This window comes from Antechinus flavipes, chromosome 2 (assembly GCF_016432865.1).
Source record: "Antechinus flavipes isolate AdamAnt ecotype Samford, QLD, Australia chromosome 2, AdamAnt_v2, whole genome shotgun sequence".
Classification (NCBI taxonomy): Eukaryota; Metazoa; Chordata; class Mammalia; order Dasyuromorphia; family Dasyuridae; genus Antechinus; species Antechinus flavipes.
This window is the reverse complement of record NC_067399.1, coordinates 392,337,146-392,361,516: the sequence shown is the minus strand read 5'-3', so window position 1 is coordinate 392,361,516 and position 24,371 is coordinate 392,337,146. Positions and strand designations below refer to the sequence as shown.

The following is a 24,371-nucleotide window of genomic DNA, read 5'->3' as shown; positions in this document are numbered from 1 at the left end:
CTGAAAGCAATCAAATAGGGAAAAGGATAGGCTATAGTCCTGTGATTTCACTGCTGAGGAACTCCAGGATGAAGAAATTCTCTCTACCAGTAGCGCAAGCCAGCTCATCACTGTCTCAGCAATCTGTAATCTTTAGAGAACTGCCGAGGGCAATGAGAAGTAAAGTGGTTTGCTCCAAGTCACATAACCAGTATGTGTCAGAGCTGGAAATTAGGTCTTTTTGGCTTTCAGGCTAGCTTTCTATCCATTCTGCTACACTGCCTCTCAAGGAAAAGAAAAAACAAAGACAGAAAAATGAGAATGCAGATTACCCCACTCAGCGCTCGAAAAATCAGAATAAAACAGATTTGCATGGAACCCCAACAGAGATTAAAAGTCTATGGTTTCATGTCTTCTTTGCTGGTCCCTTTACTGCAAAACACAGGGGGGGGGGGGTTGTCCTTTTTGTTTTTAATAATTTTTTAAAAAGAATTCCTTAACTTTCTTCTTCTTCTTCTTTTTTTTTTTTTTTTTTTGGTTCCTATAAGCCAAATTGCAATCATGAAACATAATATAATGTCCTCAGAATGGAAGATCTCTGTATATGAAGAAAACAACAGAGTCTTTGTGGCAAGACTTCTTGTTTTCCAGTCAATGAAGTAAAGGGCAACTCTTACTCTATGATGAATGACATGAAAATTTCCCAGACACTCAGAAGTAAAGATGGCAAGCTGAAAATGACTTGGAATTTAAGAGATTTAGACTCAGAGGTAGTAAGGGAAAGATCTGAGGTGAAGTAACTCTGTACATTGTATATTTTGGATTAGTTTTGGGTGGGATTCTGAGTTCATCCACATGGGATATTCCCCATTTGCAAACTCCTATCAGGTAGCTAGCTTCTATATAAAGATAGTTGTTAAAGAGTTTTCAGAGACAATTGGAAAATTAAGTAGCTTACCACTAATCACATGGCCAAGAGGAGGAAAAATTCCTGGCTAAGAGGAGGAAAAATTCCTACCCAGTTCTTGACATGCAAGGCCAACATTTTATCCACTACAGCATTGTAGTTATCTTATTATTGACTTACCTGAATACTAAAATACTAAAATTCTTATCAGAGGATGATTGCAGAGGCAGTGAAATTACTATAAGGTTCAGGGAGAAAATAACAGGGATACTAAATTAAGCATTTTGATAGGTTAAACCATCTGGGATGTTCAAAACAAGATAAAACAAAACACCTTGGTTACACTTAAAATGATTCCTTAAATAAGAAGACAAATCAGGAAAAAACAAAAATAACAATTATCCAGGAAAGTCACCTAAATAAGATAGCAAAATTCTGGTTGGAAAGGCAAATCTGCATGCATTCACAGGCAAAGGACCATAAGGAGATTAGACACCATCAAAAAATGTTAACCTCATCTCCTCCTATTCTCCAACCCCTCCCCTTAAAAAATATCATTTTAAAACAAAATCCAAACAATCAGCAACAACAACAAAAAAATTCTACCCTTGCTATTGGCTTCACAGTACCATGCCAGACTTGTTAAGACTACTGATGACTCATTCTAACTCTGACACTGGCATCAGGCTGTGTGGGAAGGGCTGGTGAAAGGCTAGTTACTAGAGGAAAAAAATTGTGGGCTAATGGGCATTTTAAAAACATTTTAACTAAAGGGCAAACTCATGAGATCACACAGGGTACATTAAAGAGTATTAAAGCAATAGAACATCAATGAGGAAGAAGATTCCTGGATCTGTCATGGAGAGTACAAATGCTTGTTTCTTTCCAACATCTGTATCCCTTCATGACATCTGCAACCCAGAAACAGGAAAATAAGAGAAGAAAGAAAAAGTCAGAATCAACTTTCTGAAAAGGATATACTCATCACCTCACAATTTGAGGGTGACTATGGGTTCTTAAAGACTACACCAATAGGCTTAAGCTTTAGCCATTCTTAGTGAGGAGAAGTTTTGATTATTGACCCAATGCTAGGTTCTCTTACCTGAGAAGGAACTTCGTTAAGTTGGGTCATACTCATCAACAGAAAGGCAGTCAAAAGGTGATTAATTTTTCCTGCCTCATTACACAGCATTCAATTTTCATACCCATTACCATCCAGCCAAACTGGCCTTCATAATGTTCTTCACACATAACCCTTCACCTCCTGCCTCAGTACATTAGCCCTGGCTGCTTCCCATTGTTGGAATGTTGCCCCTCCCCTTTCTGTTTGTCACTCTCTTTAGCTTTAGTCAAGGTTTAGCCCCTAAGCAACCCTTTTTACATACAGCCTTTCCCAATCCCTCCTAACCTCCCCCACCCCAGCTGCTAATTCCTTCCTCTTTAAATCATCTTGTATCTATTCTATATTTATTATATACATATGTTGTCTTTCCTGTAAGCTCTCTGAGGGCCAGAGTATTTTTTCCTTTCTGCTTCTATATACCCAGCATCTAGATCAGTGTTTGGCACATAAAAGATATTTAATAAAGGCTTATTGTTTATCTGGTTTCAGTAGTTTCTACAACTGTCCGCTAAGGCACATGGAGAAGTGGTGATCTATATTTGTGGAGGAATATGGGGACAAGAATACAACAAAACAAACCACAACCCACTGAAGTACTTGAGGACGTCTGGAGGTTATTACATGTATATGTGACATGGTCAGTTAGTGTGACATACTGGATGGCTGCCCTGCTAGTTCCAAATGTAAACTCTCAGGAGGCAGGGCCATTCTGCATGGTGTCCTAGTCAGAACACTTAGTAAATCTCCAGAATCAATGTTAGGGAGCTAGATAAGAGCTCCTCACATATTCCCAGCACCCATTATAGAGCAAACAAAAGGACTGAAATAAGAAACAGACACAGGTTGTCAAAATAATTCTAATTCTATGCTTATAAACTATGCTTTGCAAAATTGCTTTTAAGCAACCCTAAGTATAAGAAAAAAATAATTCACATAGCTTAGTGGATATAGAGCCTACAGTCAGGAAAAGCTGAGTTCATTTCTCATCATTGTCACACATATTTGCTGTGTGACCCTTGGACAAGTCACAGCCTTTAAGAGCTTTGGGAAAGTCACCAAGATTGTAAATTGTAGTGAATGTACTGACCTGAATTTGTAGAGAGAGTTTCCTTACTCTGGAGTTCCCTGTACTTACAAAATTACAAATCCAGTCCCTATCCCTATCTCTAATTACAATAACAATGATAATAGTTTCAAAAAGGAATTATATAGTGCCTTAAGGTTTGCAAAGTGCTTTTTTCATCTTCCATAACATAGACGCTATTATTATTCCCATTTTACAGAAGAGAACATTGAGGCTTGTAGAGAGTTTGCACAGCTAACAGGTAAGTGAGCTTTGAACTCAACTCTTTTTAACTCCAATCAAGTATTCTACCTACTATGACACTTCAAAGTGTTTACAACAAGGCAATCAATGGAACTGCCTTGTAACTCAAGAATTAATAAGGGGGACAAAGTAATATGTGTACTTTTCTGAAACTACTTCACAGCAGGAGTACCTATCCATTTAAAGACAAGAGTCTTCCTTGCATAAAACAGGAGTGGAAAAAACAAGCAATTCACTGTTACTAAATTAAGACAAATACAGAATAATTTTGGTGACATTATATTAGTTCAGGTGGTTGCTATGGGAATCCAGGAGCTCCCTCACTTTCTATACTTACCAAGGTCTCCCATTCCCTTTAATAGTACCCCTCTTTCAATATTACAGAGAAATTCTCTCTTAAATGGGGCTGGGGAAAAAAATTACATCCGCAGCCAAGCCAAATCCAAACATCTTGACAGGCCTATACAAGTCTGAATGAATGCCTGAATAGTGATGAAAGACAAGAAAAAAATAAGATTTTCAGTATCACTTGGAGGTGGAGGGAGGGGAAGAGGGTCTGATGAATTTCAGTGTAGATTTCTGATTCATGGTCAATTTTCACAGTGACAACTAAGCTCTATCCAGAATGTTTGAGCCAATAAATCAGAAGCCAATGATCTTTATTAGCCATCTCACAGAGCAATGTAAAAATCTGAAGAGAAAGTGGTAGCAAGTAGTTAATGTAATAAGGGAAGTAGCAAAAAACAAAACAATACAAAGCAGAAGCAAACACCCAGAGGCTCAAGACGGTAGAAAGAGGTGTGCTTTTCCTAGTCTTGTTAAAGTTTTGCAATAAGGCCCATTATATATCATTCCAACAAGATGTGATGATAACGACACAGCAACTTAATGAATTTTGCAATAAAAAATGATGAATGCACAACAATCTCTAAATTTACCATCTCTGGGAAACACCCAAGAGCATGGGAAACTTGGAGTCAAAAAACTGGTAAACTATTTTTTTGGCCTTTTGTTTCCTGCAAACAGCACCTGCCCACAATATAATCACTAGTAAGGTGGATCTGCAATTGTGCTTGCCCATTCTAAGAAGAATCATGGCATTCATTAGCAGCTAAGGAGAAGGGCCTTAATGATCATCTAATCCTATGGCTTCACTTCATTCATTCATTCATTATTGGTTTCATGGATTCCTAATGACAATCTGGTGAAGACTATGGACTACTTCTCAATTTTGAAAAAAATTCTTACGTAAAAGAAATGATAAATTTCAGTAAGTGAAAAATAAATGAAAAATAGTTTTCTCATCCAAGTTAGCTGACCTTCTTAAATATATCCACGGACTACTGTAATTTAAAATCTAACCTAACCCCTTCATTTTTATTAATAAGAAAAGTGAATACAAGAAAAGAAGATTGATTTGCCCAAGATCACAGAACTAATAATCAGCAAAAGTAGTATTTGAATTTGGGTCCTCTAACTTCATATTCATGTTTCTTTAGATCATGTCATGCTGCTTCTGATATTCTGACAAAAACAGACCAAAGATGAATTTTGGCTTTTGTTTACAGACCAATACATTTACATGGTAGAAAATCCAATCAATCAGTCAAAAGATTTTCTCTGATTTTCTTCAGTTATTTGACTGTACTGACTCTTTATCTTTCCTCAATATGCTCATAACTTTGTTTTTCTTCACCAAGAAAAAGAATTCAATGAAATGTGTTTCCTTTAGAGAATGGGTTACTCAGTAACTTGGGACAGAGCTGACAAAAATGAGAACCACAGCACTGATTGCTGTTTTAGGGAAAACTACAGATTAGACAATAATCTCTGCTTCCCATCAACTGGAGAGTCAGACTGAAAACATTATTCCATCTGTTTTGCGATCATAAAAGAGAAAAACAGCCTTGGGAGCACCAAATTTTAAAGGTAGAGATGTGTGTGTGTACACACATACAGAGATGCACACAAAGAACACAAAACAGATAAAAAAAAATACACCAGAAACAATGTAACTCGATTTTCCTTCATTTTACAGGTGAGGAAACTGAGGACCAAAGAAATTAAAGAACTTCTTCATGGGGACACAAGCAAGCCAGAAAGTGCCACTCCAAATTCTCTAGCAGTGTTCTTTGTACTATATCGTGCTGCCTCCATAGGGATTTGGGGGTGGAGGGTGGCATGAAAGAATGCATGTGTGAGTGTGTGTACACATATGCTCATCTACTTCCACAGTGAATTTGAGTAGGAGCTGGGATTTAGGATCTTAGAAACACGCATGCATTCAGCTCAGTCAGCCTCTGTCTAAACTTCAACTAGTATTAGCTAGAACAGATAATTTTCCTCTGGATATGTAAAGTGTCTAAAGAAAAGAGCTATGACTTATTCGTTGTCACTATTTAACAATCTACAGAGGGATTTCTTTTACCTATCAAATTAAATATATGTTCAGCTTGGCTTTTAAAATATACTACAAACTAAACTTTTCCCTTTCATATTAGTAATTTCGCTTTCAGTCCACAGTTTACAAGCTACTATTCCTACCTTTGATCTACTCCTCTTTGCTTCATCTTTAGATTTCTGCTGGCTTATTCTTTCTAAAACAAGCTCTGTTCACTCACCCCACTCAAAAGCCCTCTATTGCCCTTATAAAGCATAACTTTCAGATTCCTTAGCTCTCTACAATCAATCAATAATTGATAAACATCTATTAAGCATCCACTCTATGCTACGCATTATGGAAACACAAAAAGAGGCTAACTTCAGGTCCGGCCTTTATGGAGCTTACAATCAAATGAATATATATACACCTCTAATATATTTATCTAACTATCTATGTATCCATCCATCCATCAATCCATCCATATCCATAATATACAATCAATCTGTTATTTAGCCAGATCTCTCAGTACTTCCCTACAAACTCTCAATCAAACTACATGCAATACCATTTCCTGAACATACCATGAATTCATGAGATTTGTGCTCTTCTCTTTCCCCGATTCTGTTGAAATTTAATCCATCTATCAAACTTTAAAATGTCAGCTACCTCCACACTTTTCCTGATCCCTCCCAAACAGATCTCCAGCTGTAAATTTCCATAGGATTTTGCTAGTCTCCTTTAGATCTTTTTAAGGCATAGACCACATCTGCCTTCTATTATGATTTTTGAGAGGGGCATCTAGGTGGCAAAATGAATAGAACACTGGGCCTGGAATCATAAAGACTCATCTTCATGAGTTCAAACCTGGCCTCAGACACTTATTCAGCTGTTTAACCCTGAGCAAACCACTTAACCCTGTTTGTTTCCACTTCCTCATCTGTCAAATGAGCTGGAGAAGGAAATGGCCAACTACTCCACTATATTTGCCAAGAAAACTCCAAATAGGGTCACAAAGAGCTAGGCATGACTGAAAACAACTGAACAACCACACAGTTATTGATACACTTGTCTTATCTTCCTTGAATCATAAGCTTCTTGAGGGCAAGAACTGTGCCATATTCATTTTTATATTTCCAAACTGATTGAGCACAGAGTCTGTCATGGCAGCTGCTCAAAGAATATTTATTAAATTGGATTAAATTAATTTGGCTGTGTTCCAAAAAACCTTGTTTGTGAGTTTGGTTGTTTAGCATTCATACATCATAGAAACCCAAAGATGGAAAGTATCTCCACCTCCAAGGTCACCAAGATAAACGGGAATCTTTTCTATATCATCTCTAATATGTGACTACCAGCCTTTGCTTAAAGACCTGCAATGATGGGGAGATCATCCCCTCCCAAAGCATCCCATTTACTTTGGGACAATTAGCAAGTCAGCAACAAATATAAGTTTTCCTTATATGGAGCCAAAAATTTTCTCTATACAATTTGCACTCAATTATAAATAGCACTGATCTTAGAGTCATAAATCAAATTCATGGGAAAACTCTTCAAATAGTTCAAGCCAAGTGTCATGTCATCCCCATATTGACCTCTTTGCCAGTCTAACCATCTCATAATATAAACTCTAGGGCAAAAAACCCCACCATCATTCATATTCCTACTCCCTCCAGGGGAAAAACCATTCCAGTCACGATTGGAAATGATCTAGGAACACATTCCCTTTCTCTTCTTATAGTCAGAGTTCCCAACCCAAAAGAATTTTCACACAATTGCTCAGTGTTGTTGGGGAGGGCCTTAAGTGAAGTGAGCAAATGGGGGAACAGAAGCTGATACTCAGGAAGCAACTTAGGAGTGCACATCTTCCTGTGAGGGATGTGGAGAGAGCAGGAATATTGTAAAAGAGGCAGGTGCTAGGGCTCCTATAGAGACTACTCTTATTGGTAGGATAGGGGTCTTCCAGATAAAGAAAGATTAGAGATCTGACGGAAGCAACTCCTCAGCAAAGGAGAAACAATGGCTCTAAAAGTATGAGAGTCTGCTAGAAATGGTCACTTGTAGGATTTCTATGTATGTGGGCAATTAAGTAGGGGGAAGGAAGGAAGGAAAAGGCCACAGAAAGACCATGCATGTGTCTGGGTGCTTGGTAAATGTAGGGAACAACCTGTACTCCGTTAAAAATTCTTCCAGCAGGGATGTGGACTGGAAAGAGCCCTAGATTTGGGAGTCAGATTCAAAGAGCAACAAAATGGAAGCCAAGAGGCTCTTATACTGACTAATAAAGTGAATGTGAGCAAATCACTTAACTTTGCTGAGCCTCAGTTTCCTAAGCTATAAAATAGGGGTGAGTGAATCATAGAATTTATAGGTAAAAGAGATGCCAGAGAAAAAGATCTTTTTTCATACAGCTGTGAGAAAGAGACTTTGGAAACTTGGATGGTTATTGTACTAATGAAAATGTAATTGTTTGACCCCAAGGAAAAAAGACTGTTTCCTGACAGTCTTGCTCATTAAATTAAAATTTCTCAAGTGTCAACTATGTAAAAGACTCTGGGCTAGACACTTGAAGAAAATGACTGAGGATTATATCTTTATATATGTTATTTCTTCACTCTGGAATCCTAAAACATTCTTGTTTTTTATTCTTGCCAACCTTGTTTAGTACCAGCTTGAAACTCACTCTTGAAAACTTTTTTATGACTGGTCAAATCTGAGACCTCCTATAATATAAATAGCATAGTTTGTACTTCCTTGGCCAAAGCTCACAATTCATACTTTACTGAGGAAAAAGAAATCTTTTGTCTGAATCTAACTGTTCATCTCAAAATCATTTGACAATATTCCCTTTTCTCTCTTCCTTTATTTCTGATGAAGAGAGGAATCCTTCTCCATGTGAAGGCCATCTCCTCTCTCTCTTGTTGCTCTGTAATTTGGTCAGCTCTCAAATGTAAGATCAATTTCTTTAGTATCTTTGTTGGTTCCCTAATACCCAATGCAGCACTCTGCAGGTAGACAATCCATGAGTGTTCTCCCTATGGGCAAATAACTACCTTAAACCATGTACAATAAAAACAGGTTTCCCATCTTCCAACCTATGGCTGGACTGAACATTTGTATTTAAGATATAAGAATATCTTTAAGAATGCTAGACCTGAGTTTAAATCCTGGTATTGTTATTATCTGAGTGATTGCTCACAAATCATTTTTAATTTTTCTAGGACTCAGTTTTTTCATTTGCAAAAAAGAGTGGTTGCAAGAGAGGACTTGTAAGATCATTTGAAGCTCTAAATCCATGATATAATCATTGGTCTTCACTATGAATTGAAGATGTCAACTTTTAGCTTAATATATATAGTCTTTGAGGAGAAAACCCAGTTATATAACATTGTGGATACAGAAATAACTTGTCTATGATTGTAATGGCAAACAAAACTAGAGTAACTTCAGTAATATAATCAAAGAAATAACAAAAGCTACAATGCCTGTAGTTACTGAGCCAAATTCCAGTGTAAAGGAAGGCAAAGGAAGAACCTCATGAACCTTTTAACCATGGAGACACATAGTTTGGACTGAGAGAAAAGTAAAGTCAATGATAATCTATGACGAAGAATTTTTAATTCATTCCATTTTAAAGTTACAGTATAACCACTGAAAAATGGGAAGAAAAGGAAAATAAGGAGAAAGGCTTATTGATAATAAACAAGAAGACCTTTAGACTAGGGACACTATGGGCTTCTAGGAAAATCCAGCTTCATTAAACACTATAATTAGGGTTGAAAGCAAAAGACTGATGAATAGAAATCTATAGATTATGTTAAATTTAGCAGTATTTCAATAACCAAAGCAACATAATTAGTTGGGTCAAGATATTATACAGATGGCATTAATATAGAATGAGATTAAGAATTAGGATGAAGATTGAATTTGTGATTTCCTTGGTATAAAAAAGTCTCAGAAGAGGAAAATACCTTCTTCCAAGGGTGGATTAGCACTTTCCTTGTAATTTATAGTCTTAGAGAACTTAGAGAATAGGTTCACAAATCCAACATAGACAGGATTCGAACACAGGTCCAAGGCCAGTTCTCTACTCATTATGCAAAGCTGTCTTTCATTAGGATAAAGTTAGGTTAAAAAAAAGTTTAAGTTAAAAACAATTTTCTTGTCAGCTTGAAGCTTCAATTAGAAGCAAAAATCTGAAGAGATAAAATTACAACCAAACCAATGTTTATAGCAAATAACATTAATCTTTGAGCATGTGATATGACATGACCAGCTAGCAGCCTCCAGATTTGTTAAAATAAACAAAAAAGTAGCATTTGGACTTTTACTGAAGAAATAAATAGAATCAGAGACACCTTAGTAAAAGATCAAGAAAAATCCTGTTACAAACTGTTTTTCCATTGGATTAAAAACTGGCCTAATTTATTTGCTTATATTGCCAGTCTATCTACAATCTCAATAATTCTCAAAATGAGGGAACTTTTAGCACATCAGGACAAAATAACTAACAGGCTGGTTAAAATCGAAGGGTTGTGTAGTGAACATAAGAAGCTGATGGGAAGGAGTGTTCTTTACAAAAGAAAGTTATCAGTTAATCTAGGTTTAGGCTCTTTTGTAAAGTTTGGGCATGGTAGGAACCATAATTCTTGGTTTGGTAGTGGGCAGGTCATGGTACTATAGTCTAACTCAGAAAACAGACTTTCCTGTTCCTTCTCTTGAATGTTCTGAGACAGCTTGAACACTATTCTAGTTTCCCCAGAATAAAGTTTCCAAAATTAATCAAATTTATTCTTTTTTTTCTTTTCAAATAAAAATGTTCCTTCTCTAGGGGAGAAGAAAAATCCCAGAAATATCCCAGCAAATGAGGAGTTTGATTCTATTTCCAGACAGCATTTCCTACCATAAAGAGAAAAACATATTGCCCCAGAATGTCAATGTTTCATTGAACCTCTCTCTGTCTATGACCTGTAGACTCTAATACACTAATTTTCTCTTTCCTAAGTATGATTTGGTTTCACATACCTTTTGACCCTATCTTTTGCTTCCTAGGGTAAAAATAGTCCCAAGTAAAAATCTGTGATGTGTGACTTCGATGTCCATTTTTCTACGTCTCCAGTTTCATTTTTGTTCATACCCAGAATTTTCTTTCCTTGCTAACTCATGGACCACATGTAGTTTTAAACCACCATTCTGAAGCTAACATCCCTTTAATATGTCAATAAGTGCTGAGAAGCTATTTCAAGCTTCAGAAAAGAAATTCTTAACTTCTTTTGTATTGTGGAGCCCTGCTGCAGAATGCATCCATTCATGGAATGTTTGTTGCTTACATCCATAATTAAAGGAAATACTAGATTTCAGTCTAAGATTAGTGAAAGTAAAGATGTAACTTTTTTTTTTTCTTCTTCAAAGTTCACAGATCATGGACCCTAGATTAAGAATTTTGTTCACTTACCAAGGCAAGGGACTCGTAGTCCAATCTACCCTAATCTGCACATTGCTTTGGACAAAGCACCAGAGGATGTAGTGGCGCCAGAAACCCTAAACAGAATTTTACTCTAACACCAAGTGTTCTTCTAGCAAATGTTAATGAAGACTCTATAGTTCTAAGATATATTAAGGGAGGCAATACCTACAGAGATCAGACCACATCCTTTTATCAAAGGATTAGAAGTTTTCGATTAAAATGGGAAATACATTACTTCCCATTAGATGGTTAGATAGATAGATGGATAGATAGATAGACACAGAGATAGATACACACACACACACAAGTGCGCGCGCGCGTGCACGCACACAACAGTGCTCTGCTCCTTCCTTGATAAGACAAGAATAACACTGTTTACCTTGTGGTAAACACAGCACGGCCCACTGTTTGTCTGATCTCTGCAGAGAGTTCTGACATCCTTAGATCAAAGGAGGCACAGCACACACAGTTCAGGGAATGATGTGACATTGCCATGAGACACACAGGTAGGGCCGCTATTGTCCCTGCACAGAGGCAGTCAGGTGCATGCCCCAGAGGAGAGAATGCTGAGGCTTTATTCTCAGTCCTATGGAACCTGCCAGGGTGACTCAGCAAGGGAACCAGAAGGCAGATGGACACAGCTATGTCCCGGAAGGGCCAGGTCAGTGTCACAGCAAAGAGCGCCCATGCAGGCACACCTGAAGCGGCCTAGAAGAACCCTGAAGAACTCATTGCACAGAGTGGAGACTTACGTTTTTCTGTTGCCTGTGCTGTGTGAAAGAGCGTCAGTGGCCTCTCGCTGCAGGAGGGTGGCTTAGAATCATTGCTTTTCTTCCAAGACAAGCTGGGTTGGGTGTTTGTGAGGAGTGCATCAGGCACTGTATTAAATATCTGTAAAAGGAAGCAGTCATAATGCTGTGAAATGGGTGAGAAAAAAATGCATACTTAAATCTATGTGATTTGGGACAGGGAATTTGACAGAAGGAATCTCAGAAGGCTTTTAGTTCATAATTCAGTTTCACATGCAACCATCCCACAGTTTTGTGGGTTTTTTTTTTTTTAATAATTATACTATGCTATGGAAATGCTTTTATTATTCCATAAATTAAAAATAAAATAAATAAAAATTGAAAATCTAAAAACACCAAATAAACAAAACAAAACAAAATAAAAAGCTATCAGGTTAGATTTTTCCCTGCTTTTAAATGAACAGATATTAAAGATCTTTAGAGAATGTGATTATAGAGCCTCTCTCAACAATTCCAACTAGAATCTAATCAAATTTTCATGTTTTTTTTTTAAATTTTAATTTAAAAAAATTTAAAATTGTTAAAAGCAGAAGTGGAAAACAACTATGCTTTATAAGCCTTCACAAAATTGAAGGAAATAGACCTACAAGAATGCATTCTTCATATATAACTTGATCAGTCATTAAGCATTATTAAAATAATCCTTACTCCCATGTATGTGTGTGTGTATGTGTGTGTGTATAAAGAGAAAGACATGTGTGTATGTGTGTGTGTATATATACATATATACACACACATACATATGCATATTTATCTGCAAAAGAATATATAAATAAGCATAAATTTAATTTTGCTTTTTCTGTTTGTTTTAATTCACTAGAAAATAAATGCAAGCTATTTTTTTGTTGTTGTTCAGTTAAACTTAATAAGTAGTTCCTTTTCTCATTCGGCACAGTTCCTCTTTTTCAAGTTACTTTCCAATTCTTCCACAAGCTTTACGAAATATGAATCACAAAATGAGATATTATAAAAGGGAAAAAAAATCTGACAAATCTTGTGTCTCTCCACTCTGTCTATGTTAAATGTCCTGAAACTCTTTCTAGGTACTGAGAAGTACGGGATAATATAAAGCAGATGTGGCAAAAATTCCATATAACCCTCCTAAGTGTGGCCTAAACCAAATCAAAATGGAGATGGGAAATATTTTGTAAAATAAGTTAAAAAAAAAAAAACACAACACAATACAATACAACATAAAAACCATTAATATATGGTTTTCTAAGTTAATACATAGCCTTCAGGGAATCTTATGTACAGTTTAGGGTTCCCTACCCCTTTTCTATTTGAATTTAAAACCACTAGTATAAAGAGAACTAACTAGTTCAGAACTGGACCTGCTTTAGAATCCAAGACAAAAAAGAGAGAAAAGGGCACACTTGCTGAAAGGGCAAACAACAGCAATGATTTTCGTTTATTAAATGGATATGGTTCCCTTATATGGCAAATTATATGATGTATTCTAATATTTCATAGTATTCCCTCATCAGACAGCACATATACATCTAACACCAAGCAGAAACAGCAGAATCTGATAGAGAAAAATTATTATTATTTTTTAGCTTTACAAAAATTTCCCTCAGAACAGCTGTTCCATATAGGTTGGCAGGTTCTCAAATCCCACTAGTACCAGCCAGATTGTGAAATCATCCTGACTCCCAAACACAGCTGCCTGAAAAATGGAATTAGCATATTTTTCCTAAAAGGACTAAAATTTTTGGACAAAATGAACCAAACTAACATCAGTAGATTCTTACCTCTAAAAATCCCCAACTAAATTCCCCGCCTTGAAGAAAAAAAAAAAAGCAAAACAAAACAAAACAACAAATAAAAATCCCCACCTCATTCTCAGGAGATAGTATTTTGGAAATTTTTTCCCAATGTGGAAGACACCTTGGCTTTCAGCTAAGTCATTAGAAAGGGGGAAGGTTATATGCCTTTCAGAAGCAGTTTATTGATTCCCTCCCCACTCCAATTCCTCATCATTAACATGTGTGTGCAACTGTACATTTTTTTATCTCTCAACCTGGGCATGGCAGTGATCAAATCAATAGTACCTTTGCTTCTGGAAAGGGCAGGTCAATTGATTGGCTCTAGTTACCATACTCATAACTTCCAACACTAACCCTTCACTGACCAATACTCCCTAAAATGTTATGTGCTCCCCAATTAAAATATAAGCTCCTTGAGAGTAAAGATGATCTATCTCTTTATATTTGTATCTCATTACTTAGCATACCACTAGAACAATACTTTTTCATTTCTCCATCTCTTCATTGCCATTCCTTCTAACTTCTTTATTCTTATTCTTCAGACTCCTGAATCACTCACTTACTTCCCTAGAGTTACTCCAACATGCCGAGCTATCTCTTCCTTCTTTAGAAATTTTTAAGGATGCTGCCAAAACTGAAACAGTAGTAACATCTTTATAAAACTCATAAACACTTTTATATAGCAAATATTTAATTCAATAATAAGAATAACATATTGGGAAGTTATGTAAAATAATTTTTATTTTACAGATGATATAACTTGCTCAATGACATTTGTTCAAGGTTACAGAGCAACACAACTGGGTTTCGAATCCAGAACTTTCCCTACATCACACTATCTTTCTAAACAATTATTGACCTTCAACATCCAAGAAACACAATAAATGAGTATTTCTATTAGCATCATCTCTGCTCAGAGTCTCAACACAAGTGAACTTTAATAATTACTAGCAAGAAAGATTTTACATCCTATATTACTGTGTGGGGAAAAAAACAAGTTCTTGCTTTTTACAATGAAAGAACTGGCTACATACAATATTTCTTTTGTTTCTTAGTCTTAGGAGAAGCATGACATTCCCTTATCTTTGTTTTTGCAAACGGAGAAAAAAAACAAACAACCCAACATATGGAGAAATTAAATGATTCCTGCAAAGTAACAGTCTATCAGAGACTGCTCTGGTATTTATCCCTTGGTTATCTATTGTTCCTCACCTTGAGTCACAATATCTATTTCTGTGATTACAGAAGATAAAATGCTTTCCTTCAAAAAATCCCTACAGCGGGAGTTACTTGTGCTGACTTTAGAAATATGCATTAAGGTAAAAAATTGTCCAAGTGGCATTTTCATGACACAGTAGAATCCAAATCCCAATAATGAGTTCCTGATTTTCCTGAGTATGGCTGACATATTCCAACAGTGTGTTCTCCTAGGAAGAATACTGGGACTGCCATGAGTATGTCATTCACCTACTCAAATACTTTCAATAGGTCCTCACTGACTCACCAATAAATTTGGTACTTCCAGATACTCCATAATCTAGGAACAACCTCCCTTTCTGGTTTGATGTAACATTGTCCCCCTTCTAAATTCTAGCCCAATTGGATAATTTCTGTGCCCCTATTCTTATCTTGTACTCTATTTCTATACTTTTGAATTCCCTGTACATGAAATGGATGTCAATGTATCTTTTTTTTTTAATTTTTTTTAATCTGTGTGACAAATCTTTTTTTTTTTTTTAAATAAGTTTTTATTAACAGAACCCATGCCAGGGCAATTTCCCACAGCATTATCCCTTGCACTCACTTCTGTTCTGACTCTTCCCCTCACTCCCTCCACCCCCTCCCCCAGATGGCAAGCAGTCCTTTACATGTTGAATAGGTTACAGTATATCCTGGATACAATATATGTGTGCAGAACCGAACAGTTTTCTTGTTGCACAAGGAGAATTGTATTCAGAAGGTATAAATAACCTGGGAAGAAAAACAAAAATGCAAGCTGTTTATATTCATTTCCCAGTGTTCTTTCTTTGGGTGTAGCTGTTTCTGTCCATCCTTGATCAATTACTAAACTTGAAATTCTAAAATTAAAAGGAGAAATTAATAATATAGAAAGTAAAAAAACTATTGAACTAATAAATAAAACTAAGAGTTGGTTTTATGAAAAAAACCAATAAAATTGATAAACCTTTGGTAAATCTGATTAGAACAAGGAGAGAGGGAAATCAAATTAGTAGTCTCAAAAATGAAAAGGGAGAACTTTCCACTGATGAAGAGCAAATTAAAGAAATAATAAGGGGTTACTTTAACCAATTTTATGCCAATAACCTAAGTGAAATGGCTATCAATGTATCTTAATGATTTTGCTGAGATCCAGAAGATCACTGTACATGACAACAAGAAGACTAATACGAAGATTGATTCTGATGGACAGAGCTCTTTTCAACAGTGAGATTCTAGCTCCAATGATCTTGTGATGAAGAGAGCTATCTGGGCCCAGAGAGAGAACTATGGAAACTGAGTGTGGATCACAACATAGTATTTTCACTTTTTTTGTTGTTTGCTTGAATTTTGTTTTCTTTCTCATTTTTTCTTTTGATCTGATTTTTCTTATACAGCTTAATAATTGCATAAATATGTACACATATATTGGATTTAGTTATATATTTTAACATGTTTAACATATACTGGATTACTTGCTATTTAGGGGAGGAGGTGGGGGGAAGAGAGGGAAAAATTTGGAACACAAGCTTTTGCAAGGATCAATGTTGAAAAATTATCCATGTATATGTTTTGAAAAAAAATTTAAAAAATAAAAAAAAAATTTAATAAAAAATAAAATTTTGTTGAACTGAATATGAATCTAGTGATACAGAATCCAGACCAGATTCTGCCATTTTAATACTCAAGTTACTTGTCTGCCTTGCTTCCAATTACTTATCACAAAATGTTCTACTTAAAGAACTGAGTTTCAAATGAAGCCATGTATTTGAAAACAGTGTGAAGAAGCACAAAATAATTAGTTTTAGTGCAGTTTTTCCAGTTCAGTAGCTATTGAAAAATGAAGACACACTAAGACTTTTGGGGTACCCTGAATAAAAAGGGAAAGAGGAAGGTAAAATAATGTATCAGTAAATTTTTAGATTTAATATATTACCATTCTAAAAATTTACTGATATGTTATATACAGCATACACTCCCCCAAAACTGCCAGATAAACAGTTGTGATGTATCCTTTAATTCTTACAGTTTGGTACCAACATTCACCATTATTTTTGACTAGGATTTTGTTGCCTCTCAATGTTTGCTTTTTTTACCTTGTTCTAATCATGTCTACTGGTCTTTCTGTGGCACTTTCTTTACTTTGCAACATTTCATACAAGTCTTCTTGTGATTCCAAATTATGCTGAAGTACTCTTAATATCACTGTGTTCATATATCTTACTTTCTATGATGGGTACATACTCTATTTTCTAGCTTTTTGCTGTCTATCACCAAATTTACACTTTTGCACCTTGGTCTTTCTCACTTGTCAGTGACTTCCATGACAGAATGGTTCCAGTGGCAGAATTTCTGTCAGAGGACATGAACAATTTGACAATGTTTCTTGCACCATTTTATATTGTTTGCAAGAACAGATGAATCAATTCACAGCTCTAATAACAGTGAATTAGCATCCTTGTCTTACACATGCTGTTATTTTAAAAAATATACATACAAAGCCCACACAAGAAGGTCCTTTAGGTTTGAAAATGAGCAAGAAACTAGCAACCAAGAAACTACTGCTGGCATGTTAGGAAAATTAAAACTACCTCTAAATTTTATGCAACAATTTGAAAAGAAAAGAAAAATTTCTTTAAGTTTCTATAAGTTTTCTTAGTGTTAAGGGGCAGGTCAATTCTCCGAGAGCCTCCATAGCTGTGGATCATAGCATCTGAAGGAGTTGTAGGGCAGCCTTTTCTGACACCGGTGATGCGAACTAGGAATGAGATAAATTAGAGGCAGAGGGAAGAGGAGAGAGGTCAGACAAGGCAACGGCCTCTCAGTCAGAGAACAGCAACTGCCTCTCAGTTTCCTTGTATCATCCTCTCACAAGAGGAGATTCATTCTGGTTTGAATCTCCAGCAGCCACTGGCAGGTGGCTTCCATGTATTCCAACATATGGTACCTGAACATGGAATAGAAGATAAGAAGAATTACAAGAAGAACCAAAGCTGTTCATGAGAAGGATCCTTCCAGAGTTAAGGAAGAAGAGCCCTGGTAAGACTTTTTTAGTTGGGATAATTAAATGGGGCAATACGTTAAAGGGCCAAGCCAGGAGACTGATGAGACTTAAATGCCTGTTCTACCTATAGTCCTCTTCTCCATTTGAAAGTCTGCCTCGATCAACACCTGCTACAACCATCCAGGAGTGACATTGCTGCTTGCATTCCTCAGTGTGTGGACCATGCTGTGGGAGGGAAATAACAGCAAAAAAACAAAAAACAGAGAATTGTTAAGGAACAGGTCAACTCCCCGAGAGCCTCCACAGCTGTGGATCATAGCATCTGAAGGGGTTGCAGGGGAGCCTTTGCTGACACAGGTGTTGTGTACTGGGAATGAGATAAATTGTAGGGAGAGGGAAGAGGAGAGAGGTCAGACAATGCAGCAGCTTCTTAGTCAGAGAAGTACAATTGCCTTTCAGTCTCCTTGTATCATCCTCTCACAAGAGGAGATCCATTCTGGGTTGGATCTCCAGCAGCCACTATCAGGTGACTTACGTGTATTCCAACAGCTCTCCCTTGTGTTCTAACACCTTAGGATGACAATTAAGTATTAGAAGATTAGATATGAGATGTGGGAAGAGAGATCAAAAGTAAAGAACTGATTCTTTCATAGTTTTCTATGTTATTTTATTATTGTTCAGCAAAATGTTTTTTTCAATTCCATTCATTAGGAATCTGGACTGACAATATTCATAAAACACTGGTAATCAGAAAGTGACGGAAAGCAGTCTCTCCTCTCAAGAAGTTTATATTTACACATTTAAGTAAGTAAAATATGAGAAAGGAGAGAAATCACTAAGTGATTCCAATATAACATGGCACCTGTGATAAACCTTGAAGGAAGCTAAGGATTATAAAAGCAAGGGATAGAGATGAAATACATTCTAGACATGTAGGGAAAGCCTAGATACAAAAGAATAGTGAAATTTTTCCACATTCTTTTAAGAGCACCAAAGTATGATTTCATCTGATAGTTACAGATTTTGATGAGACTACCACCTGACATAAAAATTACATTCATGGAGCTTAAGCAATCTATGAATCTCAGATGATATATAAGTGAATATATAAACTAGAAAGATATATATTTTCATTTACTAAGTGCTATACTAATATTATTAAAATAGCAAGATCCTTTCTATTCTATGCAAGAATAATTTGACCAAGGGCCCAAGGAGGAGTATGTCTAAAACTATTTGAAGCTCTTAAGGGAAATGTGAGAGGAACTCTAGGAAGAAAAGAGTTTAAAATGCAAGAGTAATTTCTGTTATATACTCTGGACTACACTGATTTTTTATATTTCTTCTAAGAAATCCAGTCAAACTTTCAAAAAACACAGTATATACCAAGTACAACTTCCTGTTCTATAATTAAATTCCCAGAAACATCTATCAGTTACAGTTTCTTCATTTTTGATTTCATTTGCTGTCAGAGATTATCTCTACCAAATAATCAGCTCCATCGTCAAACACTAAAGTTGCAAAGACAGAGCTCACCAATGTGTTCCTTCCATAAATTCTAAGTCCTTACCCAAGAGACATCAATCAGTAACATATACCAATGCACACATCCACTCTAGCAAAAAGGATCCCATTCCACCAAGAAATCCTTACCAATCTTTTTTTCCATTTCAGCACATTTCCACAGTTAATTTCCTCATCCTCAAAAATGCTGTGTGGGTTAGCGTGTTATAAGAACAACCACAAAACATTATTTGCTAATTAGTGTCTGCAAATGTATCTTAAGAGTGTTTTGAAAATCAACTTGAGAGTAAACAATAAACATGCACGAGGAAATCCAAAATTGTTGTCACTTTCAAAATCTGGGACTACATAGAGCATCTTACAAATAGTATGGAGGCAGCTAGGTGGTGCAGTGGATAAAGAGCCAGCCCTTGAAGTCAGGAGGACTTGTGTTCAAATTTGACCTCAGACACTTAACACTTCCTAGCTGTGTGACCCTGGGCAAGTCACTTAACCCCAATTGCCTCAGCCAAAAACAAAAGCAAAAACAAAACAAACAAAAAACACAAAAGATATAGAATTCAGATTCTAAGACCCATGAAGACAGGGAGCACCTCCTATTTTCCTATCCAAATGGTATCCTGGACATAATATCCACTTAATAACTATTTGTCAAATAAGTGAATGAATGAATATTTACTGATGATAGTATCTTTAAACTAGGACCTTTACATGATACTATTTCACTTATGACTACAGATATCTCTCTTAATGCAATGTGTCTTCAACTTTACACATGGAAATGGAGTTGCTGTGACCACAAAATTATTACCCTGCTACCAAGTTGGTGATGAACCTTTCCAAATTTAGTTGCCCTAATCCCAAGATGACAGACTTTGCAGGATATCATTCAGCCTCTTCAGCTGAGTAGGATGTGCCAAACCTTGATATGATATGGTCTTTTAGAAGCTCTTCGATCACCTCTATACCATAATGAGTCAAAAGCAGAGAATTTAGGTGAAAAGCATGTCTTTGTGAAAGAACTGTGTGATTTCTTCATTACAGTTATCTCCTAAAGAAAAAGTTTCTTCCATTAATACAAATCACTCCTCATTTATGATTTTGATAACAACTGCTAGAAAAGTTATCTGAGACACACATACCTGCCCAAAGTTATTAAGGCTATATGAACGTAGGTGTTCCTGAATCCAAGCTCCATGCTATAATCACTATGCCTTGCTGACCCTATGGTATAATGAATTAATTTAAAACTAAACCATTTCCCAACATGACTGCAATAATAATTTGGTTTAAACCAATTTCCTGTCAGGGGGTCAAAGTACAGTACTGGAGGAAATTAATAATGATAATCTTTTACTGATATTTAACAGACTTGGTTTAAATGCAATTGATCAATCTGTATATTAGAATCAGATAATAAAAGCATCCAAGTTTAGAAAAAAATAACTTGAACTAACTGGGATAAAAAGCAAGTTTAAAACAGTGAAAAGCATGAATTAGCAAGTAGTTTGAAAGTCAATTTTATTATTTCCCATTACATGTAATAACTAAGAGGTTCTCCTAAAAATTTTTTATTAATAAGAATCTTATCTAATTAGCATACATATATTTATATGTACTAATATGGCAAACCATTCTGGTATCTTTGCTTAAAAAAAAACAAAAACAAAAAAAGGCACGTAAGAAGAGTTAGACATGGCTTAAAAAAACTGAACAACAAATATATATGTGTGTTTGTATGTATGTAAGTGTGTGTATATATACATGCATGTGTGTATGTTGGTAATTTTCTGGTACTTTCAGTTATTTTTCAATCATGTCTGACTTTTTGTGAGTCCTTTATGACAAAAGATATTGAAATGGTTTGCCATTTGCTTCTTCAGTTAATTTTTACACACAAGGAAACAGAGTTAAATGACTCGCCAAGCATGGCACAGTGTTGGAGACCAGATTTGAACTCATGAAAATGAGTTTTCCTAATCCAGACCCATTATTCAATTGACTGTGCCAAGAAATACTTATTTTCTTAGTTAAATTAAACATTTCCACAATAATTTTATTTGCTCAACTAACCTGCTCACCAATTTCTTTTTTCATAGATATTTCAACCCAGTTGAGGATTCAAGTTACTTATTAAAAAAAGCAAATTAAACAAATATGAATAAATGGGATTTTATTAAACTGTGAAGCAATACTGTATTCATTTCAAACTCAGAACAAATGTCACCTACATAAATCATTAACTTTCGCATGTGGGATTATATTATAATGAAGCATATGAATGAACACATAGTGACATATTACAAAAAGGGAATTATAAAGTGGAGGTAGAATAGAGGTTATCAAAAAAAAACTGTAAGAAATAACTGATGAATTGACAGTCTGTAGGCTTCTTTGGTACACAACTAAGTTGTGGTTAGTGAGTTTCAATGATGCAAAATGTTATGCTAATTATAAGGGAAAACCATGGTAGTGTGTAATGCAATCTAAAATTCAATTAATGTGACCCATAATGGCTCCTTAAAGGTGACACTCTTGCGGAAGTGCTATGCTGTTGCATGTCATATTACCAGCAATTGTGTAATTTTTTAAAAATAAAGCTACCTTAACAAAATGGACAGTAGAGGGATATTCCAGATAGAAACATTAGAACCCAAAATTGGTTGAATGACATGAACATCATAGCAACTCTAAAATAGGAGGAAATGTTGGAATGCTTGACTTTACAATAGGAAAAGTCATAAAATACAGAGAGAATAAAAGAATAAGGCAACATTGTGTTTTTTTTTTTTTTTGGTAGTTTGCCAATAACTACAAGGAGCAGAAGTCTGTCATGATGACAGAAAAGGAACATTGTTTTAGTTATATGGCTTGAAGACCACAATCAAAGAAACCATTCAAACATTTAAAGTCACTGCTGATGCTTTCTTAAGGATCCTTTCAAACTCTTCTCCCCAGTTTATCTTACATTAATTTTGTGTGTATATGCAAATTATGCATGTGTGTGTATAACAAATATATAATATATTCTAGATATACAATCAATCCACAAACTTTCATGACTTCAAGCATGCAAGTAGGTTCATTAGTAACCTTATTTTCATTTTTGCATTGGCAACTGTGCACAGTCATGGCATAGGTACAATAAAGAAAAAAATAAGAAATCCGGTATGCCCAACTTTGTAGAGTAGCTGGTATTCTAGGTTCTTCACTGCTCTTGTGTCCTCTATCATTGTAAAGAATTCCACATGCAATTTTTCCATATTTCCATTGTTTATCTTTAAAACTCGAGTTTTGGGTGGCAATTGTGCCCCCAAAATGTACTGTAAGTTTCTAAGCCCAAGTGTGCAAAGTCAATGATGTGCTTAATGAGAAAATAAAAGTGTTAGACTTCATGACAGAACGGTGTGAATGGGGTATAAATGAGATGGTGGAAAAATGAAAAAGTATGGAAACCATCCACTTTAAGACCACAAATTACTAAGTGTATAATGAAGGGACAATAAAACATGAAGACTTTTGTAGCTAGCCAAGGATGTGTCTTTAAATTATTGGCTTGAAAAATGTGAAGCTTTCTGGTGGAGCTGGTTCTGCTGATGCTACGGCTGCTGAAGAATTTCAGAACACATTGAATGTAGTCACCTATGAGAACAAATCTTCAATGCCAAAACTCAGGTAGGAGTGTAAATCCATAACAAAAGCCATCACCAAAGTCCTTGGTTTCAAAAATTTTGTTGTACATCAATACCAATAGTGTAAGCCACTGATGGTTTTGAAAAGAAAAGGCTAAAATGCCAGTGCATGGTACTAGATTACATACGCATGGAAGACTGCAGAGATCTTCTGGGACTGGTTCAACAACATGCCAGTTCACATTCACAAGCAGTTAGATAATGCCCACAAAAAAATGGAACTGTTTTTATGCCTTCAATTCAGCCTATAAGTTAGAGATCATAAAAACCTTCAAATCCCACTATACCAGGAAAATCTATTGCCAAAATTACAACTACTTAGAAGTAAATCCAGAAACTATCATGATGGATTTCTGGAAATTTGTCACTGTGCTTCCAGTCATTGACTACGTTATTATAGCCTGGACAGACATCTCACAAGCAATTTTGCTTATATATTTTGAAGCTAGAATGTTAAAGTAGTCACGCACTTGAGGTACACCATCAGAAGCAGAAGCAATGGGAGAGAAAGATATCTCTGACATTGCGCAGGAGCAACCTCAGGAGTTGATCAATGAGGAATTAGATACAATGGCTCAGGAATGTCTCCAGGACAGCAAAGATAATGATGATTATGGACCGGCTCCTACAATTGTGCCATTCATAGCTTCTAAATATGAAGGGTGGCTTGGTCTAATTAACCAGCTTCCTAGAGACACTGAGCTGCCAATTCCACTTCTGATCACAACATCAAGATTAAATGTTATCTTACTCCTGTTATGTTCCCAGATTCTATGATCTCAAATGTTGCTGCCATTATTTCAAGGTGGTGTATGCTTCACAATCTCCAATGCCATCTACCAGTCATGAAGGACAGTGTTGAAGATGAAGTTGAGACCATGTCAATCTCAGGGGCTTTTGAGAGTAGAAACTAAAGTCACAGCAACCTCTCCCTTGGTTTTCGGAGAACATCAAAGATAGAGAGATTTATAGCACTCTAGTACATAGTACAATGACCTTACACCACCATCTGAACTGGTGGAAGTTAAGATTCAGGTTTAAAATATTTTTTTTTCTAAGAAATTTCTTAGGTATACTTTATTTATTGTAGATTTCAGGCATTATAAAAAGTGAATATTGTGTGAAAAATTTTTAATTGAGACATTAGCACAAAAAACATGCTATCAATTTTA

The 24,371-nt window shown here is 35.8% G+C and overlaps 1 protein-coding gene across 3 annotated transcripts in view; it reads right to left on the bottom strand.

The window, feature by feature from the left end:
- ARHGAP26 (Rho GTPase activating protein 26) overlaps positions 1-24,371 on the bottom strand; it is a 514,410-nt gene that overhangs the window by 91,978 nt on the left and 398,061 nt on the right. For all 3 annotated transcript variants that reach the window (XM_051978634.1, XM_051978632.1, XM_051978633.1), the window contains exon 19: positions 11,936-12,074. In XM_051978634.1, the coding sequence (XP_051834594.1) occupies positions 11,936-12,074 (139 nt within the window). The remainder of the gene's footprint in view (positions 1-11,935; positions 12,075-24,371) is intronic.